At 65.0% G+C, this 18,933-nt stretch overlaps 1 protein-coding gene across 6 annotated transcripts; it reads left to right on the top strand.

Annotated features, from left to right (window-relative positions):
- The first annotated feature begins 1,032 nt into the window (after nt 1-1,032).
- On the top strand, nt 1,033-18,502 carry MARK2 (microtubule affinity regulating kinase 2). Of its 6 annotated transcripts, XM_075076617.1 has the most exons (19): nt 1,033-1,388; nt 5,689-5,862; nt 6,743-6,796; nt 6,898-6,946; nt 7,109-7,174; nt 7,285-7,355; nt 7,489-7,545; nt 8,043-8,279; nt 8,348-8,467; nt 9,567-9,666; nt 9,770-9,882; nt 10,761-10,887; nt 11,490-11,677; nt 12,009-12,106; nt 12,191-12,319; nt 13,493-13,756; nt 14,858-14,884; nt 15,245-15,289; nt 16,465-18,502. In XM_075076617.1, the coding sequence occupies exons 1-19, from the start codon at nt 1,332-1,334 to the stop codon at nt 16,817-16,819; spliced, it is 2,331 nt and encodes a 776-aa protein (XP_074932718.1). In that variant the 5' UTR covers nt 1,033-1,331; the 3' UTR covers nt 16,820-18,502. The 6 variants fall into 6 exon arrangements, with proteins under 6 accessions (XP_074932718.1, XP_074932720.1, XP_074932719.1 ...); XM_075076619.1 differs by lacking the exon at nt 12,191-12,319; XM_075076618.1 differs by lacking the exon at nt 14,858-14,884.
- The last annotated feature ends 431 nt before the right edge of the window (nt 18,503-18,933 follow it).

Genomic DNA, 18,933 nt, shown 5'->3' with positions numbered 1-18,933 from the left:
GGCGGGGCCCGGGGCGGCGGCGGCGGCGGCGGGCAGGGGCCGGCCGGGGTGGGGACGCCGCCGTGGGGCCCCTGGGGCTCCTTTAAGGGCTCCTGGGTAAATTTAAAGGGGCCGCGCGCCTTTCCCATCCCCCCCTCAAGCCCGCCCCGCCCCGCGGCGGGGGGCCGCGGTGGGGGCGATGAGTTGCCGTCAGCTCTCAGCCCACCCCCCACCCCAAAAAAGCCTACCCGCCATAAAAAAGATTTTAAGGTGGTCTCCCCCAAGGGGGGGGGCGGGAAGGGCAGCCCCTGGATGCTTCCCTCCCCCATGCAGCCCCCTGCCGTCCCCACCCCCACCCTGCAGCATCGCCCCAGGGCCCCCGGACCTATGGGGCACCCAAGAAACCATCACCACCCCCACATCCCCGAGCTGGCCCCGCCCCTTTGGTCCAGAAAGGGCGTGGTCTGGGCGTGGAGATCACACCCTCCCTGTGGAGGAAGGGGGTGTGGTTTCCCCAGCTGGCCCCGCCCTTCATCTCCTAGACTTAGTCCCCCGGGACCGGTTCCCCCTTCCCAGTGCTCCCAGTACCTCTCCCCACTGCAGCCAGGGAACCCAGGCGTCCGGGCCCCCTACCCCAGTGCCTGGGGAGGATCCGGGAGCGGACACCACACACCCCCCCCCCCAAAAGCCGGGAGAGGACCCAGGCGTCCGGGCCTCCCCGCACCCCCTTCCCCCCTTGGGGTCGCCAGCAGAGATGGGGAAGGAGGGGGATTCGGCTCCGCTCGGGTGTTTCCGTCAGTCAGCGGAAAGACCCGATGGCAGCCGAGGGGCGTTCGGGTCTTTCCGGATCCACTCGGCGGAGATGGAGTTCGGCTCTTTCCGCCGCCGTCAACGGAAACTGCCGAAGGAAGCTTCGGGTCTTTCCGCGGCGGGATGGGACCAGGGAGAGACATCGGGTGATTCCGGAGCGCCGCCGGAAACGCCCGAAGCCGGGAGCCGAATCTATCCGGAAAGAGCCGAAGAGAAGCGGGAGGCGTGTCGGGTGTTTCCGGCGCGGCGGCGGAAATGGCCGAGGGCCGGCGGCGGCGGCCATGTTGGGAGCCGCTGGGTGCTGAGGAGGCGCGAGTGTGAGGCGGCGGCGGCCGGGCCAGGCGGACTCGCCGCCCGCTCCCCTCTTCCCCTTTTCTCCTCTCCCGTCCCCCTCCCCGGCCTCCCCCATGCCGGTGGCTTGGCCTCCCCCCGCTCCCTGAGCGCGGCCCGGGGCTCCCCTACCTCCCCTTCCCCCTCCCCGTACACCGCCCGCCGCGGCTTCCCCCTATCGCGATAGTCGCCGGCGGCGGGGGGGGGCCGCCATGTCGAGCAGCGGTCGCAGCCCTCTGCCTACGGTCAACGAGAGAGACGCGGAACAGGTAGGGCCGACGACGGGGAGGGCCTCTGTGAGGGGAAAGGGAGGGGGTGTCTGAGGGGGTCGGGGGCTGTTTTGTGCGGGTAAAAGGGGGTCTGGGGTCTGTCTGTGAGGGGGAGAGGGTGTCTGAGGGGGTCGGGGGCCTGTTCTGTGAGGGGAAGGTGGGGCCTGAAGGGGTTGTGGGCTGTTTTGTGAGAGGAAAAGGGGGTCTGGGGTCCGTTTGTGAGGGGAAAAAGGGGTCTGAAGTGATCGGGGGCCTTTTTGGTGAGGGGGAAAGTAGGTCTGAGGTCGGTTTGTGAGGGGAAAAGGGGGTCTGAGGGGGTCGTGGGCTGTTTTGTTAGGGGAAAAGGGGGGTCCTGGTAATTTTATGAGGGAAAAGGGGTGGTCTGAGGGAGTCATGGACCGGTTTTTGAAGAGAAAAGGGGGGCCTGGGGTCGGTTTGTGAAGGAAAAAGGAGAGTCTGAGGGGGACCTGGGCAATTGTGTAAGGTAGAAAAGGGGGTATGAGGGGGACCTCGGCTGTTTTGTGAGGGGAAAAAGGGGGTCTAAGGGAGCCGTGGGCCCTTTTGGGGAGGAGAAAGAGGGGGTCTGAGTGGATTGTGTGCCATTTTGTGAGGGAAAAGGGGGTCCTGGGCCTTTTTGTGAGGAGAAAGGTCGGTCTGAGGGGGTCCTGGGACCCTCTATGAGGGGAATAGGGGGGTCTAAGGGGACCCTCTGCCCCGCAGCCTGGCCCCTCTGCAAGGCCCTCTCACAGACCCCCTCTCATGAAGCATCCTGGGGTCTCCCATGACCCAGACCCCTGTGTGGGGTTCGGAGCCAGGACCCCCCACCTTGGGGGGGCTGGATCGGGCTCCTCTATGGGACCTGACATAGGAAGGGGTGCTCCTGGGCTGGACCCCACCCAGAGGGGTCTGGGGTCCCATTTTTGGGGGTCCTTGAGGGGCATGAGGGTCGCTCCTTTGCCAAAGGCAGGGGTGAAAGGGGTCAGGCATTGCAACTCAAAGGAAGGGGGCCAGGCAGGGGGGGTGCTAGCCCCCCATGTTGCCCCCCCCCACCGCAAGGGTCTGGTATCTGCCAGGGTGGGTGCGAGGTTTGGGGTGTCATCGTTGTTGTCATCGTTGTCGTCCCCCCTTCCCGTTTTGGTGGCTGCGCGGACTGGGTGTGGGGGCGTGAGCCCACCCCCTTCCCTGCTGCGGCCCCCCTCCCCACGGCGCGGGGCGGGGGTTGTGGGGGCGGCATTGCTGCCACAAGCTGGGCGCACTGTTGTGGGGGCCTGTGAGGTGTGTACCCCCCAAAATTATGTGGGTACCCACCCCTGTCATGGGGGCCGAACCTCCCCCCAAGGTGGAGAGGGTGGGGGTTTACTCCCTGTGTCTGTTTGGGGAAGGGGGTGGTGAGGCCCAGACCACTTTGGGGGCAGCTGGAAGGGGGGGTCCCCCCCATTTTAGGGTGTAGGTCTGGGGGGGCTCTTGGGGTCCCTCCTACTTCCAGGTGTGTTGAGGGGACCCCACTTATGGCTGAGCCCTGGTGGGGGGCCTGGGGGCACCTCTGCTTCCCCAGCTGTGCAACACCTCCATTTTTGGTGGTATTTTGGGGGGCTCCCCACCATCCGCAATGAGGGGGACCCTCAAGCGATGGGAAGGGACCCTAGCAGGATGCGGCCCAGGGCTGGGGAGGAAGGGGGCACAAGTGGTTCCATCTCCGTGTCCCCAGTGCTGAGGACAAAGCAATGCCACCTGCACTCTGGCCTTCACCGTGGCATCGGGCACCCCCTCATTTTGGGTCATTTTTCCTCTATTTTTCCGCCGTTATGTAATGACAGAACAAAATTCTTCCCGGCTGGGAAGGTTTGGGGAGGGGGCGGCGGAGGAGAGTTGGGGGGGCTGCCACATCTCCCCCCAAACTGGCATCTGAAATTGGGGTGCGTTCCTTCCCCCCCCCCCAGTCACGTGGAGGCTGATCTGGTGTGGTTTTTATATATAAAAAAAAAAATTTGTCAAAAATAACTAAATTTGGCTGACATTTCAGCGCCGCCGCACCAAAGCTGTTTCACCATCTCCTGGTGGCTGCTGAGGCGGTGGTGGGGTTTGGGGGGCAGGGACGGGACACTGCCCACCCGCCGCAGGTAGGCCCGGCATGGTGGCCGTTACCGGTTCCACCGTTACTGGTTACCAGTTACGCCGTTGCCGGGTGTCACCAGTTTTGTGCCCGTGGCACAGTCGGGTGTTAGCGCCACAGCCTCTTTGCGTTGGGATCTTTAGAGCTGACCGGTGACATCACCCCTGGACCTAATGACATCACCCCTGGACCCGGTGACATCATCCCTGCCACCATTCCATTGGTGATTCCCAGTGGTTTGGCTCTAGCACCAGCCAGTGAGCGAGCCGGGGCCTTCCCATCCCGATATGTCTCATTAGCATCGATTTTTTTTTTCCCTTTCCCATGCTGTTTTCACCCCCGTGGTGCTTCAGGTGTTCCCCAAAACTGCGGTGCAACACCGTAACCCCGCCAGCTCCCATGGCCCGGCTGAGCCGGCGTCAGCCCCAACCGGTTGAGCTGGTCTGGCGTTCCCGGCGCTCCTTAGGGAGTTCAACTCTCGGCGAGCTTCCGCCGGCACCACCCCGCACCGGGCCGGCCGTGGCCGTTGGTGTCGCTGGCACTGCCGCGAGCTGAGCCGGTTTGGGGTTGCCAAGCGTGTGAGTCCCTGCCGTAGCGCCGGGTTTTGGGTGGGGAAACTGAGGCACAAGGGGTGACAGCAACGAGGGAGGGGGTTTAGAGCCCAGCTCAGGACCCGTAATTAAACAAGAGTTTGGTTAATGAGCGCAGAGCCCGGTACCGCTCTTCATAGCCGCGGGGGGATGCCGCGGCGCTGAGGGCCAGGTCCTTCCCCGCTGTGCCAGAACTGGGAGTGCCAAGGCGGCTGCCCACATCCTGGTGAGGGAGACGGTGACAACCTCCTGGTGTTTTGGCACCGCACCGGCAAAGCCTGGAGCCGGTAGTGCTTTTGGCAAAACCTCACTGGGCCCCGGCGTGGCTGCCACTGCTCTCCTGGCATGACCTTTGCCAGTGCAGGGAGGTGGAGGAGAGCCACCAGCGCCAGAGGATGTTTGCCAGCTGCTCCAGCCTCATTGATAAGAGGTGCCGGAGAAATGCCAGGCATGCTGGCTGCTCACCAGCACCGCCGCGGACCCCCACAGCAGGGTTTTGATGGTGGGGGGGGAAGGTGGCATTGGTGCTGCCGCACGCCTTGAAACCCCGAATTAATTCCCCAGCAGTGTGGCCAGATGGCGGAGCACGCTCCCCGCCCAGTTGCCACGGCAGTTCTTTGGCAGAAAAACCCCATTTTTCTTCACTTTTCTCTATCATCCTTCCAGCAAAGTGCTGGATTTTAGGGGAGGGGGAGGATTCCCCTCCCCAAAATGCCACATTCCCCCCCCCCTTAAATATCTGGGGGCTCAGTGCCTTGCACCCAGTTGCGCCATCGTCGGCTGAGCAATAGCTAAAACTCCCCTCCTCGCTTCCGCCAGCAGTTTCCTTCCCACGGGGGGGGCCACCCCAAGAGTGTGACCCCTCCCAAAACCGCAGGGAGGTTTGGGGGGGGGGGGGGAGGGAAGGGAGGGGCTGTGGTGGCCCCAAATCCCAGGGGTGGGCGGTTCGGCTCAACTCCCCACCCCCCCGCCCACTCACGCGCACCCGTTATCTCTGGTGTCACTGGAGTGGTGACAGCACGATGTGGGGGGCGTGACAGCGCCCATCGCTGGTGTTTCGCTCCCCATAAGGAAACACCCCAAAAAGCATCCCCAAAGCTGGGGTGACCCTCCGGGGCAGGGGGGGATGGTGGTGTCCGGGGGGGCTTCTGGGGTGCAGGATGGGGGGGTTTGGTGCAGTGGTGTCTTGAGAGACTCCCTCCCCGTTTTGGCTGTGGGATGAACCCAGGCACCTGGGTTGCCCATTTTGGGATAAAATCAGGATATTTGAGCACCCCATTTCTAGGAGGGGTTTGGGGAGGGGGCAGCCATGTCCCTGTCCCCTCCCGGAGAGGTGGTGTCACTGCACTGTCCCTGCCGTCGTTGTCCCATCCCACACACACACCCTGGGCCCAGCCCGAAACCGCGGTGCTTGCGTCAGGTATCGGGGGCGGCTCCCGGCCTGCCCGGGGCGCGGCACGGCGCTGTATGGCAACGGCGCTCCTGGACTTTGCTCCCGGCTTTGCCAAGAACCTCCGGACCCCCCCGCCCGGGAATACTTAGGGGGGGTAGGGGGACACGGGACATGGAGCTGATTGTCCCCTTCATGTCCCCGCAGCCGGGTCCCGTGGAGGGGAAGGGTGGCGGGAAGGCCAACATGCTGCGGGGCCGGAACTCGGCCACCTCTGCCGACGAACAGCCCCACATCGGCAACTACCGCCTGTTGAAAACCATCGGCAAGGGCAACTTCGCCAAGGTCAAGTTGGCCCGGCACGTCCTGACCGGCAAGGAGGTGAGTGCCACCATGGTGTGGGGATGATCCTCGTTCCATCAGTGCCACCGTGGTGTGGGGACAGGCTTGTGGTCCTTGCCCTGTGGGTGCCACCATGGGGACAGACTTGTGGTCCTCGTCCCACTGCGGTGTGGGGACAGCTCTGAGCAACCTGTCCTTGCCCTGTGAGTGCCACTGTGGTGTGGGGACAGCTGTGGGCTTCCCATCCTCATCCCGCAAGTGCCACCGTGGTGTGGGGACAGCTCTGGGCCCCTGGTGCTTGTCCTGCAAGTGCCACCGCGGTGTGGGGACAGCTCTGGGCCCCCGGTCCTTGTCCTGCGAGTGCTACTGCGGTGTGGGGACAGCTCTGGGCCCCCGGTCCTCGTCCCGTGAGTGCCACTGCAGTGTAGGCACAACTCTGAGCAACCTGTCGTCGTCCCATGAGTGCCACTACAGTGTGGGTACAGCTCTGGGCTCCTGGTCCTCATCCATGAGTGCCACTGCGGTGTGGGGACAGCTCTGGGCTCCTGGTCCTCATCCATGAGTGCCACTGCGGTGTGGGGACAGCTCTGGGCTCCTGGTCCTCATCCATGAGTGCCACCGCGGTGTGGGGACAGCTCTGGGTTCCTGGTCCTCATCCCCTTGAGTGCCACTGTGATGTAGGGACAGCTCTGGGCTCCCTGTCCTCGTCCTGTCAGTGCCACTGTGGTGTGGGGACAGCCCCGTCCCCCTGTCCCTCACCCTGCAAGTGCCACTGCTGTGTGGGGACAGCCCTGTCCCCCGTCCCTCACCCTGTGAGTGCCACCGCAGTGTGGGGACAGCCCCGTCCCCCTGTCCCTCACCTTGTGGAATCAGTCTTTGGGACAGTCCCCTCCCCATGACACCTTCTCCCCTGTCCCAGGTTGCCGTGAAAATCATTGACAAGACACAGCTCAACTCCTCCAGCCTGCAGAAGGTGAGAGGGGGGTGTCACTGGCGGGGAGAGCTGCTTTTCGGGGGGAACACAAGGCGGGTTGTGGCATCTCATGCTCACCCGCCCCACCCTGTTCCTCACAGCTCTTCCGGGAAGTGCGAATAATGAAGGTCCTGAACCACCCCAACATAGGTAAGCCCCCCAAAAAACCTGCCCAGCTATATGCTGGGACTCCTGTGCCCCACTTTCCCCACCCCTGAGGGGGATCCCTCACCCCTGGGGGGGGGTCCCAGGGGGTGGCCCCCACCTTGCCGCCCCCCCCCATCTCCAGCCCTGCTTTGCCCCCTTTTACAGTGAAGCTCTTTGAGGTGATCGAGACGGAGAAGACGCTTTACCTTGTCATGGAGTATGCCAGTGGGGGTGAGCAGCAGGCAGGGGCAGGCAGGGGGTGGGCACAGCAGGCAGGGAGGGGGCAGGGCTGCCTCTCACCCCTGCCTTCTGTGTCCCCCCCCTCCCCGTGCCCCCCCCAGGTGAGGTTTTCGACTACCTGGTAGCCCACGGGCGCATGAAGGAGAAGGAGGCCCGGGCGAAGTTTCGACAGGTCGGGGGGGACACACCGGTGTGACACCCCCGAGGGGGTTTGGGGACACCTCTGTGTCCCCAGGGGGGCTGGGGGACACCCCTGTGCCCTGTCCCGGGGTGGGGGCCTCCCCTGACACCCCCCTCTCCTGCAGATAGTGTCAGCTGTGCAGTACTGCCACCAGAAGTTCATTGTCCACAGGGATTTGAAGGTAAGGAGCACCCCCCCCCCGCTTTAAAGCCCCTCACCCCCCTTGGGACCCCTGCCAGCACCCCAAGGTGCTCTATGGATTCCACACGCCACGTCTTGACCCCAGAGTGGCACCTGGATACCCTTAGGACCCCCAGGACACCACCCATATACCCCTAGGACCCCTTGGGAGCTGCCATTGCCCTGTGGGGCACCACCCAGGCACCCTCAGGACCCTCTGGGAGGCACCCAGACCTCCTGGGGCATCACCCAGTCACCCTCAGAACCACCAGAGCAGCACCCAGACAACCCTGGACATCCCTGGGACCCCTTGGGAGGTGCCAGGATCCCACCCAGGGCAGCACCCGGATCCACCTGGGAGGTGCTGGGGCTCCCAGAACAGCACCAGATAACTCAAGAAACCCCCCTGGCTGCAACCACATACCCCCTAAAATCCCCCCATCAGAGCACCCAGACACCCCTAAAGCCCCTTGGGGCCCTCTCCCTCTCCTGGGACAGGCGGAAAACCTACTGCTGGATGCTGACATGAACATCAAAATCGCCGATTTTGGCTTCAGCAACGAATTCACCTTCGGGAACAAACTGGACACATTTTGCGGGTCCCCCCCTTACGCCGCCCCCGAACTCTTCCAAGGGAAGAAATACGATGGCCCAGAAGTCGACGTCTGGAGCTTGGGTGTCATCCTTTATACCTTGGTCAGCGGTTCTTTGCCTTTCGATGGGCAAAATCTTAAGGTAATGCCTCGTTTTCTGGGGTTCCCTGGGTGGGGTTGCAGTGTGCTGATGGATGGCTTTTGCTTCAGGAGTTACGGGAGCGGGTGCTACGGGGCAAGTACCGGATCCCCTTTTATATGTCCACCGACTGCGAAAACCTGCTGAAGAAGTTTCTCATCCTTAATCCTACCAAGAGAGGCACCTTGGAGGTGAGGAGGGGTGCGAGAGAGACCCACGGGAGCACCCCCACCATGGTCCTGGCCACCCCTGGGACACCCAAATGCGGTCCTGGGCACCTTTAGTGTGGTCCTGGACATCCCTGGGATCTCCCAGGACCCACTGGTGTGGATCTGGGCACCCATAAGAGCACCCCAAGACCCCCCAGCGTGGTCCTGGGTGCCCCCAGGTTTCCCCAGGGCCCCCCAGTGTGGTGCTGGGAACCCCCGCCCCCAGGCACCCTAAAGACCCTTTGAGCACCCCCAACATGGTCCTGGGCAGCCCTGGGACCCCCCAGCATGGTCCTGGACACCCCCAAGAGCACTCAAAGGCCCCCAGGATGGTTCTAGGTGCCCCCAGGGACCCCCAGTGAGGTGCTAGGAATCCCCAGGAACTCCTAGACACCCTTAGGATCCTCTGAGCACCCCTAGTGTGGTCTAGGGCACCCCTGGGATCCCCTAGCATGGTCGTGGGCACCCCTAAGAGCACCCCAAGATCCCCCAGCATGGTCCTGGGTACCCCCAGGTTTTCCCAGGCCCCCCAGTGTGGTGCTTGGAACCCCCAGCATAGGCCAGGGCACCCCTGGGACTCCCTAGCATGGTCCTGGGTGTCCCTGAGAGCACCCCAAGACTGCCCAGTATAGTCCTGGGTACCCCTCTGGGACACTGAGTATGATCCTGGGATCTTCCAGGACCCCCCTAGCCACCCCCAGCATTGTCCCGGGCACCCTCAGAACCCCCTAATGTGGTCCTGGTTGTCCCCTGGGCACCCCCAGCATGGTCCTGAACCCCCTGGGACTCCCCCAGGCACCCCCAGCATTGTCCTGGGCACTCCCAGAACCCCCTAATATGGTCCTGGGCACCCCCAGCATGGCCCTGACCTCCCCCAGCACCCCCAGTATGCTCCTGGGCACCCCCAGGAGTCCCTTGGGACCCCTCAGTACAGCCCTGAGCCCCCACAGTGAACCCCCAGCACAGCACCAGGAAACCCTGCCCCCCAGAATGTCCCTGCCAAGCCCCCCAGGAAGCTCCCAGGGACCCCCAGACCCCCCCCCTCAAGACCCACTTTCTTATGTCTGTGTCCCGCACCCAGCAAATCATGAAGGACCGCTGGATGAACGTGGGCCATGAGGATGACGAGCTGAAACCCTACATGGAGCCTGTGCCAGACTACAAGGACCCTCGGAGGACAGGTAGGACCCACCCCCAGGACCCCCTTTTTGGGGGTTGGGGGGTCCTCAAGGGGCCACCTGGATGCCGGGGTTCCCCCACTGAGGCTTGTGTCCCCCCCCTCAGAGCTGATGGTGTCCATGGGGTACACGCGGGAGGAGATCCAGGAGTCGCTGGTGGGGCAGAAGTACAACGAGGTGATGGCGACCTACCTGCTGCTGGACCACAAGAGCTCAGAGGTGCGAGGATGGTGGGGACACCACGGGGGTGCAGGGGACATGGGGACAATGGGGTGAGGTGACACGGGTGAGGGGACGTGAGGAGGGTCATGGGGGCACAGGTGTGATGGGGAACACGGGGGGATGAGGGGATGCAGGAGGGCCATGGGGGTGCAGGTGTGATGGGGAACACGGGGGGATGAGGGGATGCAGGTGTGATGGGGAACACGGGGGGATATGGGGACGCAGGTGTGATGGGGAACATGGAGGGTCGAGGGGATGCGAGGAGGGTCACGGGGATGCACGTGTGATGGGGAACATAGAGGGGATGAGGGGATGTGAGGAGGGTCACGGGGACACAGGTGTGATGGGGAACACGGAGGGTCGAGGGGACGCAGGAGGGTCACGGGGATGCAGGTGTGATGGGGAACACAAAGGGGATGAGGGGGCATGAGGGTCATGAGGACACAAGCATGACACAGTACATGGAGGGGATGAGGGGACACGAGGAGGGTCTTGGGGATGCAGGTACGATGGGGAACATGGAGAGGACAAGGGGATGCGGGAGCAACCAGGGGACGTGGGGACAAAGTGGGACACTGAGGGGGGGCACACAGGGACACGAGCGACACCGTCCTCGCATGCCAGTGCATCCTGGTGCCATCACGTCCCCCCTTCCAGCTGTGCCGCATGCTGGCACGTCCCCGTGCTGGCGCATCCCTGTCCCCAGCTGTGCCGCGTGCTGGCACGTCCCTGTCCCCAGCTGTGCCGCGTGCCAGCACGTCCCTGTCCCTGCACGTCCCCCACACCAGCACGTCCCATCCCCTGCCCTGGTCAGCGGGTCCTCATCCCTGTGCCTGCTTGGTGTGTCCCCACATGTGTCCCCTTCATGTCCCCAGCTGGAGGAGAGCCTGTCGCTGAAGCCGCGGGCGGCCCCTGACCTGGCCAACAGCTCGGGCCCCTCCCCGGCACACAAGGTCCAACGCAGTGTCTCTGCCAACCCCAAACGCCGCGTCAGCGACCAGGGTGAGCCCCCTCCTTCCCTCCCTCCCCGGATGCCTGGGTCCTTGGGCGGGGGGCAAGGGAAAGGGGCTGGATGCCTGAAGCACTGGGTGGGGGGGTGGGGGTGAGCCCCTGGGTCCCGGGGAGGTGTGGGGGGGCCCAGATGCTTGGGTCCAAGGGGGGAGTCGAGATAAGGGGCTGGATGCCTGGGACACTGGGTGGGGGGTGGGGGTGAGCCCCTGGGTCCCTTGAAGTGTGGGGGTTCCCAGATGCCTGGGTCCATGGGGAGGGGGGGCAGTCACCTGGGTCCCTTGGGGGTGGGAGCAGGGGGTGGGGCTGGATGCCTGGGTCCCTTGGGAGTGAGGTCCTGAGACACATGGGTCGCCATTAGGGGTGGGGGGGGTGTAGAGTGGGGGCCCCCCACATACGTGGGGGCCACCTGGGTCCTCAAGGGTGGAGGGGATGAAGTAAGGGGGTCTTTGTGGGGCAGTGGGGTGGTGCAGGGGCCCCTTGGGACCCCTGGGGTGGGGGTGTGTGTGTGGATTGGGTCTGTGGGAGGGTGGGGAGCAGGTCCCCAGATGCCAGGGTCCCCATGGGACTCCGCCCTTGACACTCCCCTCCCACAGCCGGCCTCTCCATCCCCACTTCGGCCTCCTACTCCAAGAAGACGCAGGCGGCCAACGCCGAGAACAAACGAGGAGGAGGAGGAGGAGGGGAGGAAGAGGGGGGGCGGCGGGCAGGCAGCACTGCCAAGGTGCCCCCAAGCCCACTGCCGAGCCTAGAGCGAGCCAAGGGCACGCCCTCGCCCTCCACGGTCAGCATGGGGTGGGGGGGACACCCATGCTTGGGTCCCCTGGGGGTGGGAGCAGGGGGGGCTCAGGCACCTAGGTCCCCTGGTTGGGGGGGTCAAGGTTTTCTGGGGGTGCAGGGGTGGAAGCCAGGGGGTCCTGGATGCCTGGGTCCCCTGGGGGGGGTGGGAGAAGGGGGGCCTGGGTCCTTCAGGGGTGCCAGCATGCTCTGGTTCCTGTGGGGGCCTGAAGGAGGGTGCCAGACACCTGGATCCTCCATTTGGGGGTTACCCATGGGGTGCCCAGATGTCAGGGTCCCCCTGTGAGCACCCCACCTTGTGTGCCCCGCTCCCACAGAACAGCGTTCTCTCCACCGGCACCACACGGAGCCGTAACTCCCCGCTGCTGGACCGGGCCAGCCTGGGCCAGAGCTCCCTGCAGAACGGCAAGGACAGGTAGGGGATCACCCTGCACCCCCCCAAATATCCCCTTACCCCCCTCCTTAACTCCCCCCCCGGCCCCCTGCTTTTCTTTCCTAGCCTGCCTGCACCAGGCTGCCGGCCCTCACCCGCCGCCCCCCCGGCCCCTGGGGCCCCCCCGCGGTCCCGGCAGCACCCGAAACCCACCGCCACCCCCGCCGACGCCAACTGCGAGGCCCCCCGGCCCAGGCAAGGCCCCCACCGTGCCCCAAAATCCCAGCATGGGGCCCGTGTGCTGGGGGGGGACCCCTGGGAGGGTTTGTGGGGGTCCCCACGTGCCTCTCCCTGACCCTGCTGCAGCACCCCGGCATGTCTCCAGGGAACAGGAGGGGGATTTGGGGTGCCGGTGTCCCCACGCCTGGCACCCCAGCATGTCCCCAGGGAATGGGACGGGGATTTGGGGTGCCGGTGTCCCCACGCCTGGCACTCCAGCATGTCTCCAGGGAAATGGGAGGGGGATTTGGGGTGCTGCTGTCCCCACGCCTGGCACCCCAGCATGTCTCCAGGGAAATGGGAGGGGGATTTGGGGTGCTGCTGTCCCCACGCCTGGCACTCCAGCATGTCTCCAGGGAAATGGGAGGGGGATTTGGGGTGCTGCTGTCCCCATGCCTGGCACCCCAGCATGTCTCCAGGGATCGGGGGGATTTGGGGTGACTGGGGGTGCTGCTGTCCCCATGCCTGGCACCCCAGCATGTCTCCAGGGATCGGGGGGATTTGGGGTGACTGGGGGTGCTGGTGCCCCCATGCCTGGCACCCCAGCATGTCTCCAGGGATCGGGGGGATTTGGGGTGACTGGGGGTGCTGGTGTCCCCATGCCTGGCACCCCGGTATGTCTCCAGGGATCGGGGGAATTTGGGGTCTCTTGTCTCCAGCCCAATATCTCAGGGTATCCCCCAGAGCAGGGGGGCATATGGGGTGACTGTGGGGTGCCGACAGGTCCCCAGGTGCTGCAGGGTGTCAGTGGGTCCCTGGGGTGCTGGCAGGTTCCCAGGGTGCAGCAGGGTGCCAGACGGTCCCTGGGGTACCTTTGGGTGCTGAGGGGTGCTGGCAGGTCCCCAGGGCGTAGCAGGGTGTCGGCGGGTCTCTGGGGTGCTTTGGGGTCCCAGTAGGTCCCTGAGGTGCTGTGGGACCCCAGGATATGGCAGGGCACTGGCAGGTCCCCAGGGTGCTGTGGAGTTCCTGGTGGGTGCTCAGGGTGCAGTGGGGTGCCAGTGGGTCTCTGGGGTGTGGACAGGTCCCCGGGGTGCTGTGGGGCACTAGTGGATCCCCGGGGTGCTGTGGGGTGCCAGTAGGTCCCTGGGGGGCCATGGGGGCCAGCCATCCCCGCCCAGGTACCCCCAGTTAACCCCTCCATTCCCACAGCGGGGTGCCCAGCCGGGTGCCGGCAGCTTCTCCTTCAGCCCACAACGTCAGCCAAGGTCCTGGGGAACGTCCCAGCTTCCCCCGGGGGGTTTCCAGCCGCAGCACCTTCCACGCCGGGCAGCTCCGGCAGGCACGCGACCAGGCCCCCCTGCCCTACGCGCTGCCCCCCGGCCTGCCCCCCGCCTCCCCCTCCGGCACCAGCCAGGGCCGCCGCGGCCCCTCCGCCAGCCTCTTCAGCAAATTCACCTCCAAGTTCGTCCGGAGGTGAGGAAGGGAGGAGAGGGACCCTCGCCACATGTCCCCAATGTGTGTGGTTCCTCGGTGTGTGTCCCCTGGGCTGCCCCTGTGTACCCCAGGGATCCTATGTGTCCCCTCCTGTGTCCCCTTGTCCCTCCCAGGGCTCCTCTTCTGCCACTTGTCCCCCACAGGGATCCTCTGTGTCCCCTCCCTGTATCACCTCGTCCCCCCAGAGCTCCTCCGTGTTCCCTCCGTGTGTCCCCTTCTCCCCGCCAGGCTTCTCCTGTGCTGCCTGTCCCCCCTTGGTGGCTGTGTGTGTCCCCTCACTTCCCAGGGATCCCCTGTCCCCCACTGTGTCCCCCCACTTTGTGTGTCCCCTTGTTCCCCTCCATGGCTTCTGCATGTCCCTTTGTCACGCCAGAGCTCAGTGTCCCCTCTGTGTGTCCCCTTGTCCCTCCCAGGGCTCCTCCGTTTCCCCTCTATGTCCCCCCTTGTCTTCCCCATCCCAGAGCTCCTCAGTGTCCCCTTGTCCCTTCCAGGGCTTCTCCTCTGCCACTTGTCCTTCCCAGGGCTCTCCGGTGTCCCCCACATCCCCCCGGGGCTCCTGTGCCACTCATGTCCCCCCCACAGCTCCTCAACGTCTCCCTCTGGGTGTCCCCTTGTTCCCCCCAGGGCTCCTCCTTGTCCCCTTGTGTCTCTCTGGGGCTCTTACATGTCCCTTCTGTGTCCCTCCTCCCTTGTCCCCCGGGGGCTTCTGTGTCCCTTCTGTGTGTCTCCCCCTCTATGTCCCTTCTGTGTCCTCGCCCTTGTCCCCCAGGGCTCTTCTGTGTCCCCCCCAGGTCCCTTCCCGTCCCCCAGGTCTCCTGCCATCCCCTGGGGGTGTCCCCTCCTTGTCCCCATGTCCCTTCCCCACCTCTCTGTGGTGCCACAGAGCTGCGGAGGGGGCGACGGGGTGGGGGGGGCTGCTTCACCCCAGATGCCTGGGTCCTCTAGCTGCCCCCAGCCCCATTTGGGGGGGACTGGGAGGGGGAGGAGGGGGTTCCCCAAAGTGTGGGGGAGGGGGATGGCTCGGTCCCGGCCCCCCTCCCCGCCCCCAACGTCGCCCTTCTCTTCTGTTTGTCTTTGTAGAAATCTGTCTTTCAGGTTTGCCAGAAGGTAGGGCTGCGTCGGACGCCTGGGTCCCCCCCCTCCCCCCCCTCCTTCACTGCATGCTACCCCCTCCCCGTGTGCCCCACCCCCACCTGGGGAGATCAGGTCCCAGCCCCCCACCCCCTCCCAACCCCCCCGCGTCGGCGCTGCACGGCCCTGCACGGCCCCCCCCCCTCCCCGCTCGGCTGTGGCTGTCTGTCTGTCTGTGTCCCCCCCACCCCTCACCGCGTGTGTGTGTATGTGTGTCTGTCCCCCTCCCTGTGCTGTCTGTCCGCCCGGACGCCTGGGTGCTGTGCTGGGAGGGGGAGGGGCTGCCCCCCACCCCATCCCCCCCTCACTGATCTCTGCCCCTTCTTGTTTCTCAAGGAACCCACACGAGCCCGAGAACAAGGACCGGGTGGAAACGTTGAGGTGAGTGTGGGGACGGGGTCCCCGTGATGCCCCTGGGGTCCCCGTAACACCCAGGACCACTGCCTTGTCCCCCATGACACCCCTGGGGTCCCTGTTGACACCCCAGGGTCCCCAGGACACCCATGGGGTCCCCATAACACCCAGGACCACTGCCTTGTCTCCCAGGCACCCATGGGGTCACTGTTTACACCCCCCAGCTCCCTGAGACATCCAGGACACCCCTGAGGTCCCCACAATACCCCCAGGGTCCCCAGTCACCCATGGGGTCCCCAAGGCAACCATGGGGTCTCTGACACCCCCCTGGCTCCTTGGGACACCTATGACACCCTTGGGGTCTCCAGGACACCCCTGAGGTCCCCACAACACCCCCAGGGTCCATGGGACCCCTAGTGGCACCCAGGACCACCACACTGGGCCCAGTGACATCCCTGGGACACCTGGGCTGGCTGTGCCAGTCCTGGTGACATCCCCAGGGTTTCCATGACACCCAGAGCCACTGTGCTGGTCCCAGTGGCATCCCCAGGACTATCATACTGGTCCTGGTGACATCCCATGGGGCACCCAAGCCCACCATACTGGTCCTGTTGACATCCCTGGGACACCCACAACACCCAGCACTGCCACCCTGGTCCCTGTGACATCTCCAGAGCCTCCGTGGGAAACCTAGGCCCACTGTGCCGAACCTGGTGACACCCCGGGGGTCCTTATGACCCCCAGGACCTCCAGGGGGGTCCTGGTGACAGCCCTGGGACCCCCAGAATGTCCACGCCAGTCCTGGTGACATCTCTGGGGTCCCTGAGACGTCCACGCCAGTCCTGGTGACATCTCTGGGGTCCCTGAGACGTCCACGCAGGTCCTGGTGACATCCCTGGGGTCCTGGTAACCTCCAGGCCCTCCATGCTGGTCCTGGTGACATCTCTGGGGTCCCCACAACATCCATGCCAGTCCTGGTGATGCCTCTGGGGTCCCTGAGACCCCCATCCTGGTCCTGGTGACACCCCTGAGATGTCCGGGACCTCCATCCTGGTCCTGGTGACATCTGTGAGGTCCCCACAACCCCCAGACCCTCCATGCCGGTTGCGACGTGTTGTGTGTCCCGTCCCCCCCCACCCCATGCTGCTTCCGGTACTGCCCCCCTCCCCTCGGTGACCCCCTTGTCACCCCCCTTTCCCCAGACCAACAGTCGGTCCCGAAAAAGAACCGCGCGAAGCGAGCGGTCGAGAAGCCAAACCTCGTTCTTTACGTTTTACCTGGAGCATGAAAACGACGAGTTCCCTTGAACCGGGCGAAATGTTACGGGAAATCCGGAAAGTTCTGGACGCCAACAGTTGTCGTTGCGAACCCCAAGAGCGTTTCGTCCTCCTCTGCGCCCACGGAGCTCCCGGCCACGATTCTTTCGTCCAGTGGGAAATGGAGGTTTGCAAACTTCCCCGGCTTTCCCTCAACGGCGTCCGCTTCAAACGCATCGCCGGGACCTCCATGGCCTTCAAGAACATCGCCTCCAAGGTGGCCAACGAGCTCAAGCTCTGAGCGGGAGGGCGACGCTGCCCCGCCTCGTCACCCCGCCCGCCCGCCTGTTGACGGGGGGGGCGGGGGAGGACGCACGGACACACGCACACCCCCTGCCCCGAGGCGATGGATTGAGGAGGGGGGAGGGGATCGGGGTGGGGGGGATGGGGTGGGGGTGGGGTTGAAGTTGCCTCGTGGTGGAACGTTGTGGATGAAGCCAAGGACCTTCGGGGGGGTTCGGGACAGCGGGCGGCGGGGCCCGGGGGACGTTTGGGGATGTCCTCAAGGGCTCCGGGGACGCTTGGGGACGTCCTCAATGGACCAGGACCTTGTGCGGACGTCCTCGATGGCTCCAGGGATGTTTGGGGACATCTTGGATGACTCTGGGGATGATTAGGGACGTCCTCGATGGGTCTGGGGACTCTTGGGGGCGTCCTCAATGGACCAGGACCTCATGGGGATGTCCTCGATGGCTCCAGGGATGTTTAGGGACATCCTCGATGGCTCTGGGGCCGTTTGGGGACGTCCTGGATGGATCAGGACGTCATGGGGACAGCCTCGATGGCTCTGGGGACATTTGGGGACATCTTGGATGGTTTTGGGGATGTCCTTGATGGCTCCAGGGACATCTTGGATGACTCTGGAGAGATTAGGGGACGTTGTGGATGGCTCAGGACCTCATGGGGATATCCTTGATGGCTCTGGGGACGTTTGGGGACATCCTGGATGGATCAGGACCTCAGGGGGATGTACTCAATGGCTCTGGGAATGTTTGGGGACATCTTGGATGGTTTTGGGGATGTCCTTGATGGCTCTGGGGACCTGTGGGGACATCGTGGGTGGCCCAAGGCCATCCCCTGGTGGCCCAGGTCCTTGTGGAGACATCTTGAGGGGCCTGGGGGACCCTTGGGGACATCCTCGATGGCCCAGGGACAGACATGGGGACATCCAGGATGGACATGGAGACGTCAGGGATGGACATGGGGGGTCCCAGACAGCCTTGGGGACACCTTGGGTGTCCCAGGACCTCATGGGGACACCCCTGGTGACCTTGGGGACAGTGACCTTGGGGATGTCACGGAGCCTTATTGGGGGGGGAGGGGGCAGCTTGGGGACATGGGGATTGTCCGGGGGAGGGGGGTGGGGACAAGGCCCCCCCCCCCAGAGCCTTATGGGGACACCCCCCACCCCCGATGTCCCTGATTCCCTCCCCCAGGGACCCCCGGTGGCCTTAAGGGATCCCCCGCGGGGTCATTGGGGGTGTCCTGGTGCCACCCCACCCCCCAGGGGGGCGTCCCCTCCCCCCCTCACTCAGGAAGGGCCCCGGGGGGGTGGGGGAGGGGTTCTGCTGCTGCTGGGGGTCGCCCCTCCCCCCTCCCCCGCGAGGGGGGGGTTGGTCGTGCTGCCCCCTCTGACCTGCTGTAGCCCCGCCCCCCGGGGGCGCGCGGACGCCTGGGTCTCGGGGGGGGGAGGGGCTGCGCCTGCCCTTTACATACCTCGGGGGGGAAATGTCTCAGCCCCCTCCCCCCCTCCCCCCCCCGGGCGCTGCCACCCCCCTGCCAGGCGGGGGGAGGGGCGGGGGGGCACCCTGGGGTGCTATTGCCCGGGAGGGGGCAGAGGGGTCACCCTGGGGTGCTGCTGGCCCCGCCCCCACCCAGCGCCGCTGCGGCTTTTCCAGGTTCTAGATTAAAAACTTTCCAGAAAGATCTGTTGTCTCTGACCGGTGCTCCCAGTACGGATCAGGGGTCCCAGTACAGACCAGTGCTCCCAGGATGGCCCATACACCCCCCAGTACCCACCTGGTGTAGCCTAGCACTTCAGGTACAACCCAGGGCCCACCAGGAACGGCCCGGTGCTCCCAGTAAACCCTCCCAGTACCCACCCCAGTCCTCCCAGTAAACCCCTCCTGTGTTCCCATGAACCCCTCCTCCCCCACCCCAGTAGCCTACCCAGTGCTTGCCCCATGTCCCAGTAATCCCTCCCAGTAGCCACCCCCTCCGCTGCTCCCAGTAACTCCATCCAGCCCTCCCAGTAACCCCTCCGCTGCTCCCAGTAACTCCATCCAGCCCTCCCAGTAACCCCTCCGCTGCTCCCAGTAACTCCATCCAGCCCTCCCAGTAACCCCTCCGCTGCTC

This window comes from Phalacrocorax aristotelis, chromosome 33, assembly GCF_949628215.1.
Source record: "Phalacrocorax aristotelis chromosome 33, bGulAri2.1, whole genome shotgun sequence".
Classification (NCBI taxonomy): Eukaryota; Metazoa; Chordata; class Aves; order Suliformes; family Phalacrocoracidae; genus Phalacrocorax; species Phalacrocorax aristotelis.
This window is presented reverse-complemented; position numbering and strand designations above follow the sequence as displayed.

What these genes read in the sequence shown, in the direction of transcription:
- MARK2 (XM_075076617.1), top strand. Translation starts at nt 1,332, where the DNA reads ATGTCGAGCAGCGGTCGCAGCCCTCTGCCTACGGTCAACGAGAGAGAC. An exon ending in TCGATGGGCAAAATCTTAAG is followed by an intron (nt 8,280 to 8,347) that starts GTAATGCCTCGT and finishes CTTTTGCTTCAG; the next exon opens with GAGTTACGGGAGCGGGTGCT. An exon ending in CAAGGACCCTCGGAGGACAG is followed by an intron (nt 9,667 to 9,769) that starts GTAGGACCCACC and finishes CCCCCCCCTCAG; the next exon opens with AGCTGATGGTGTCCATGGGG.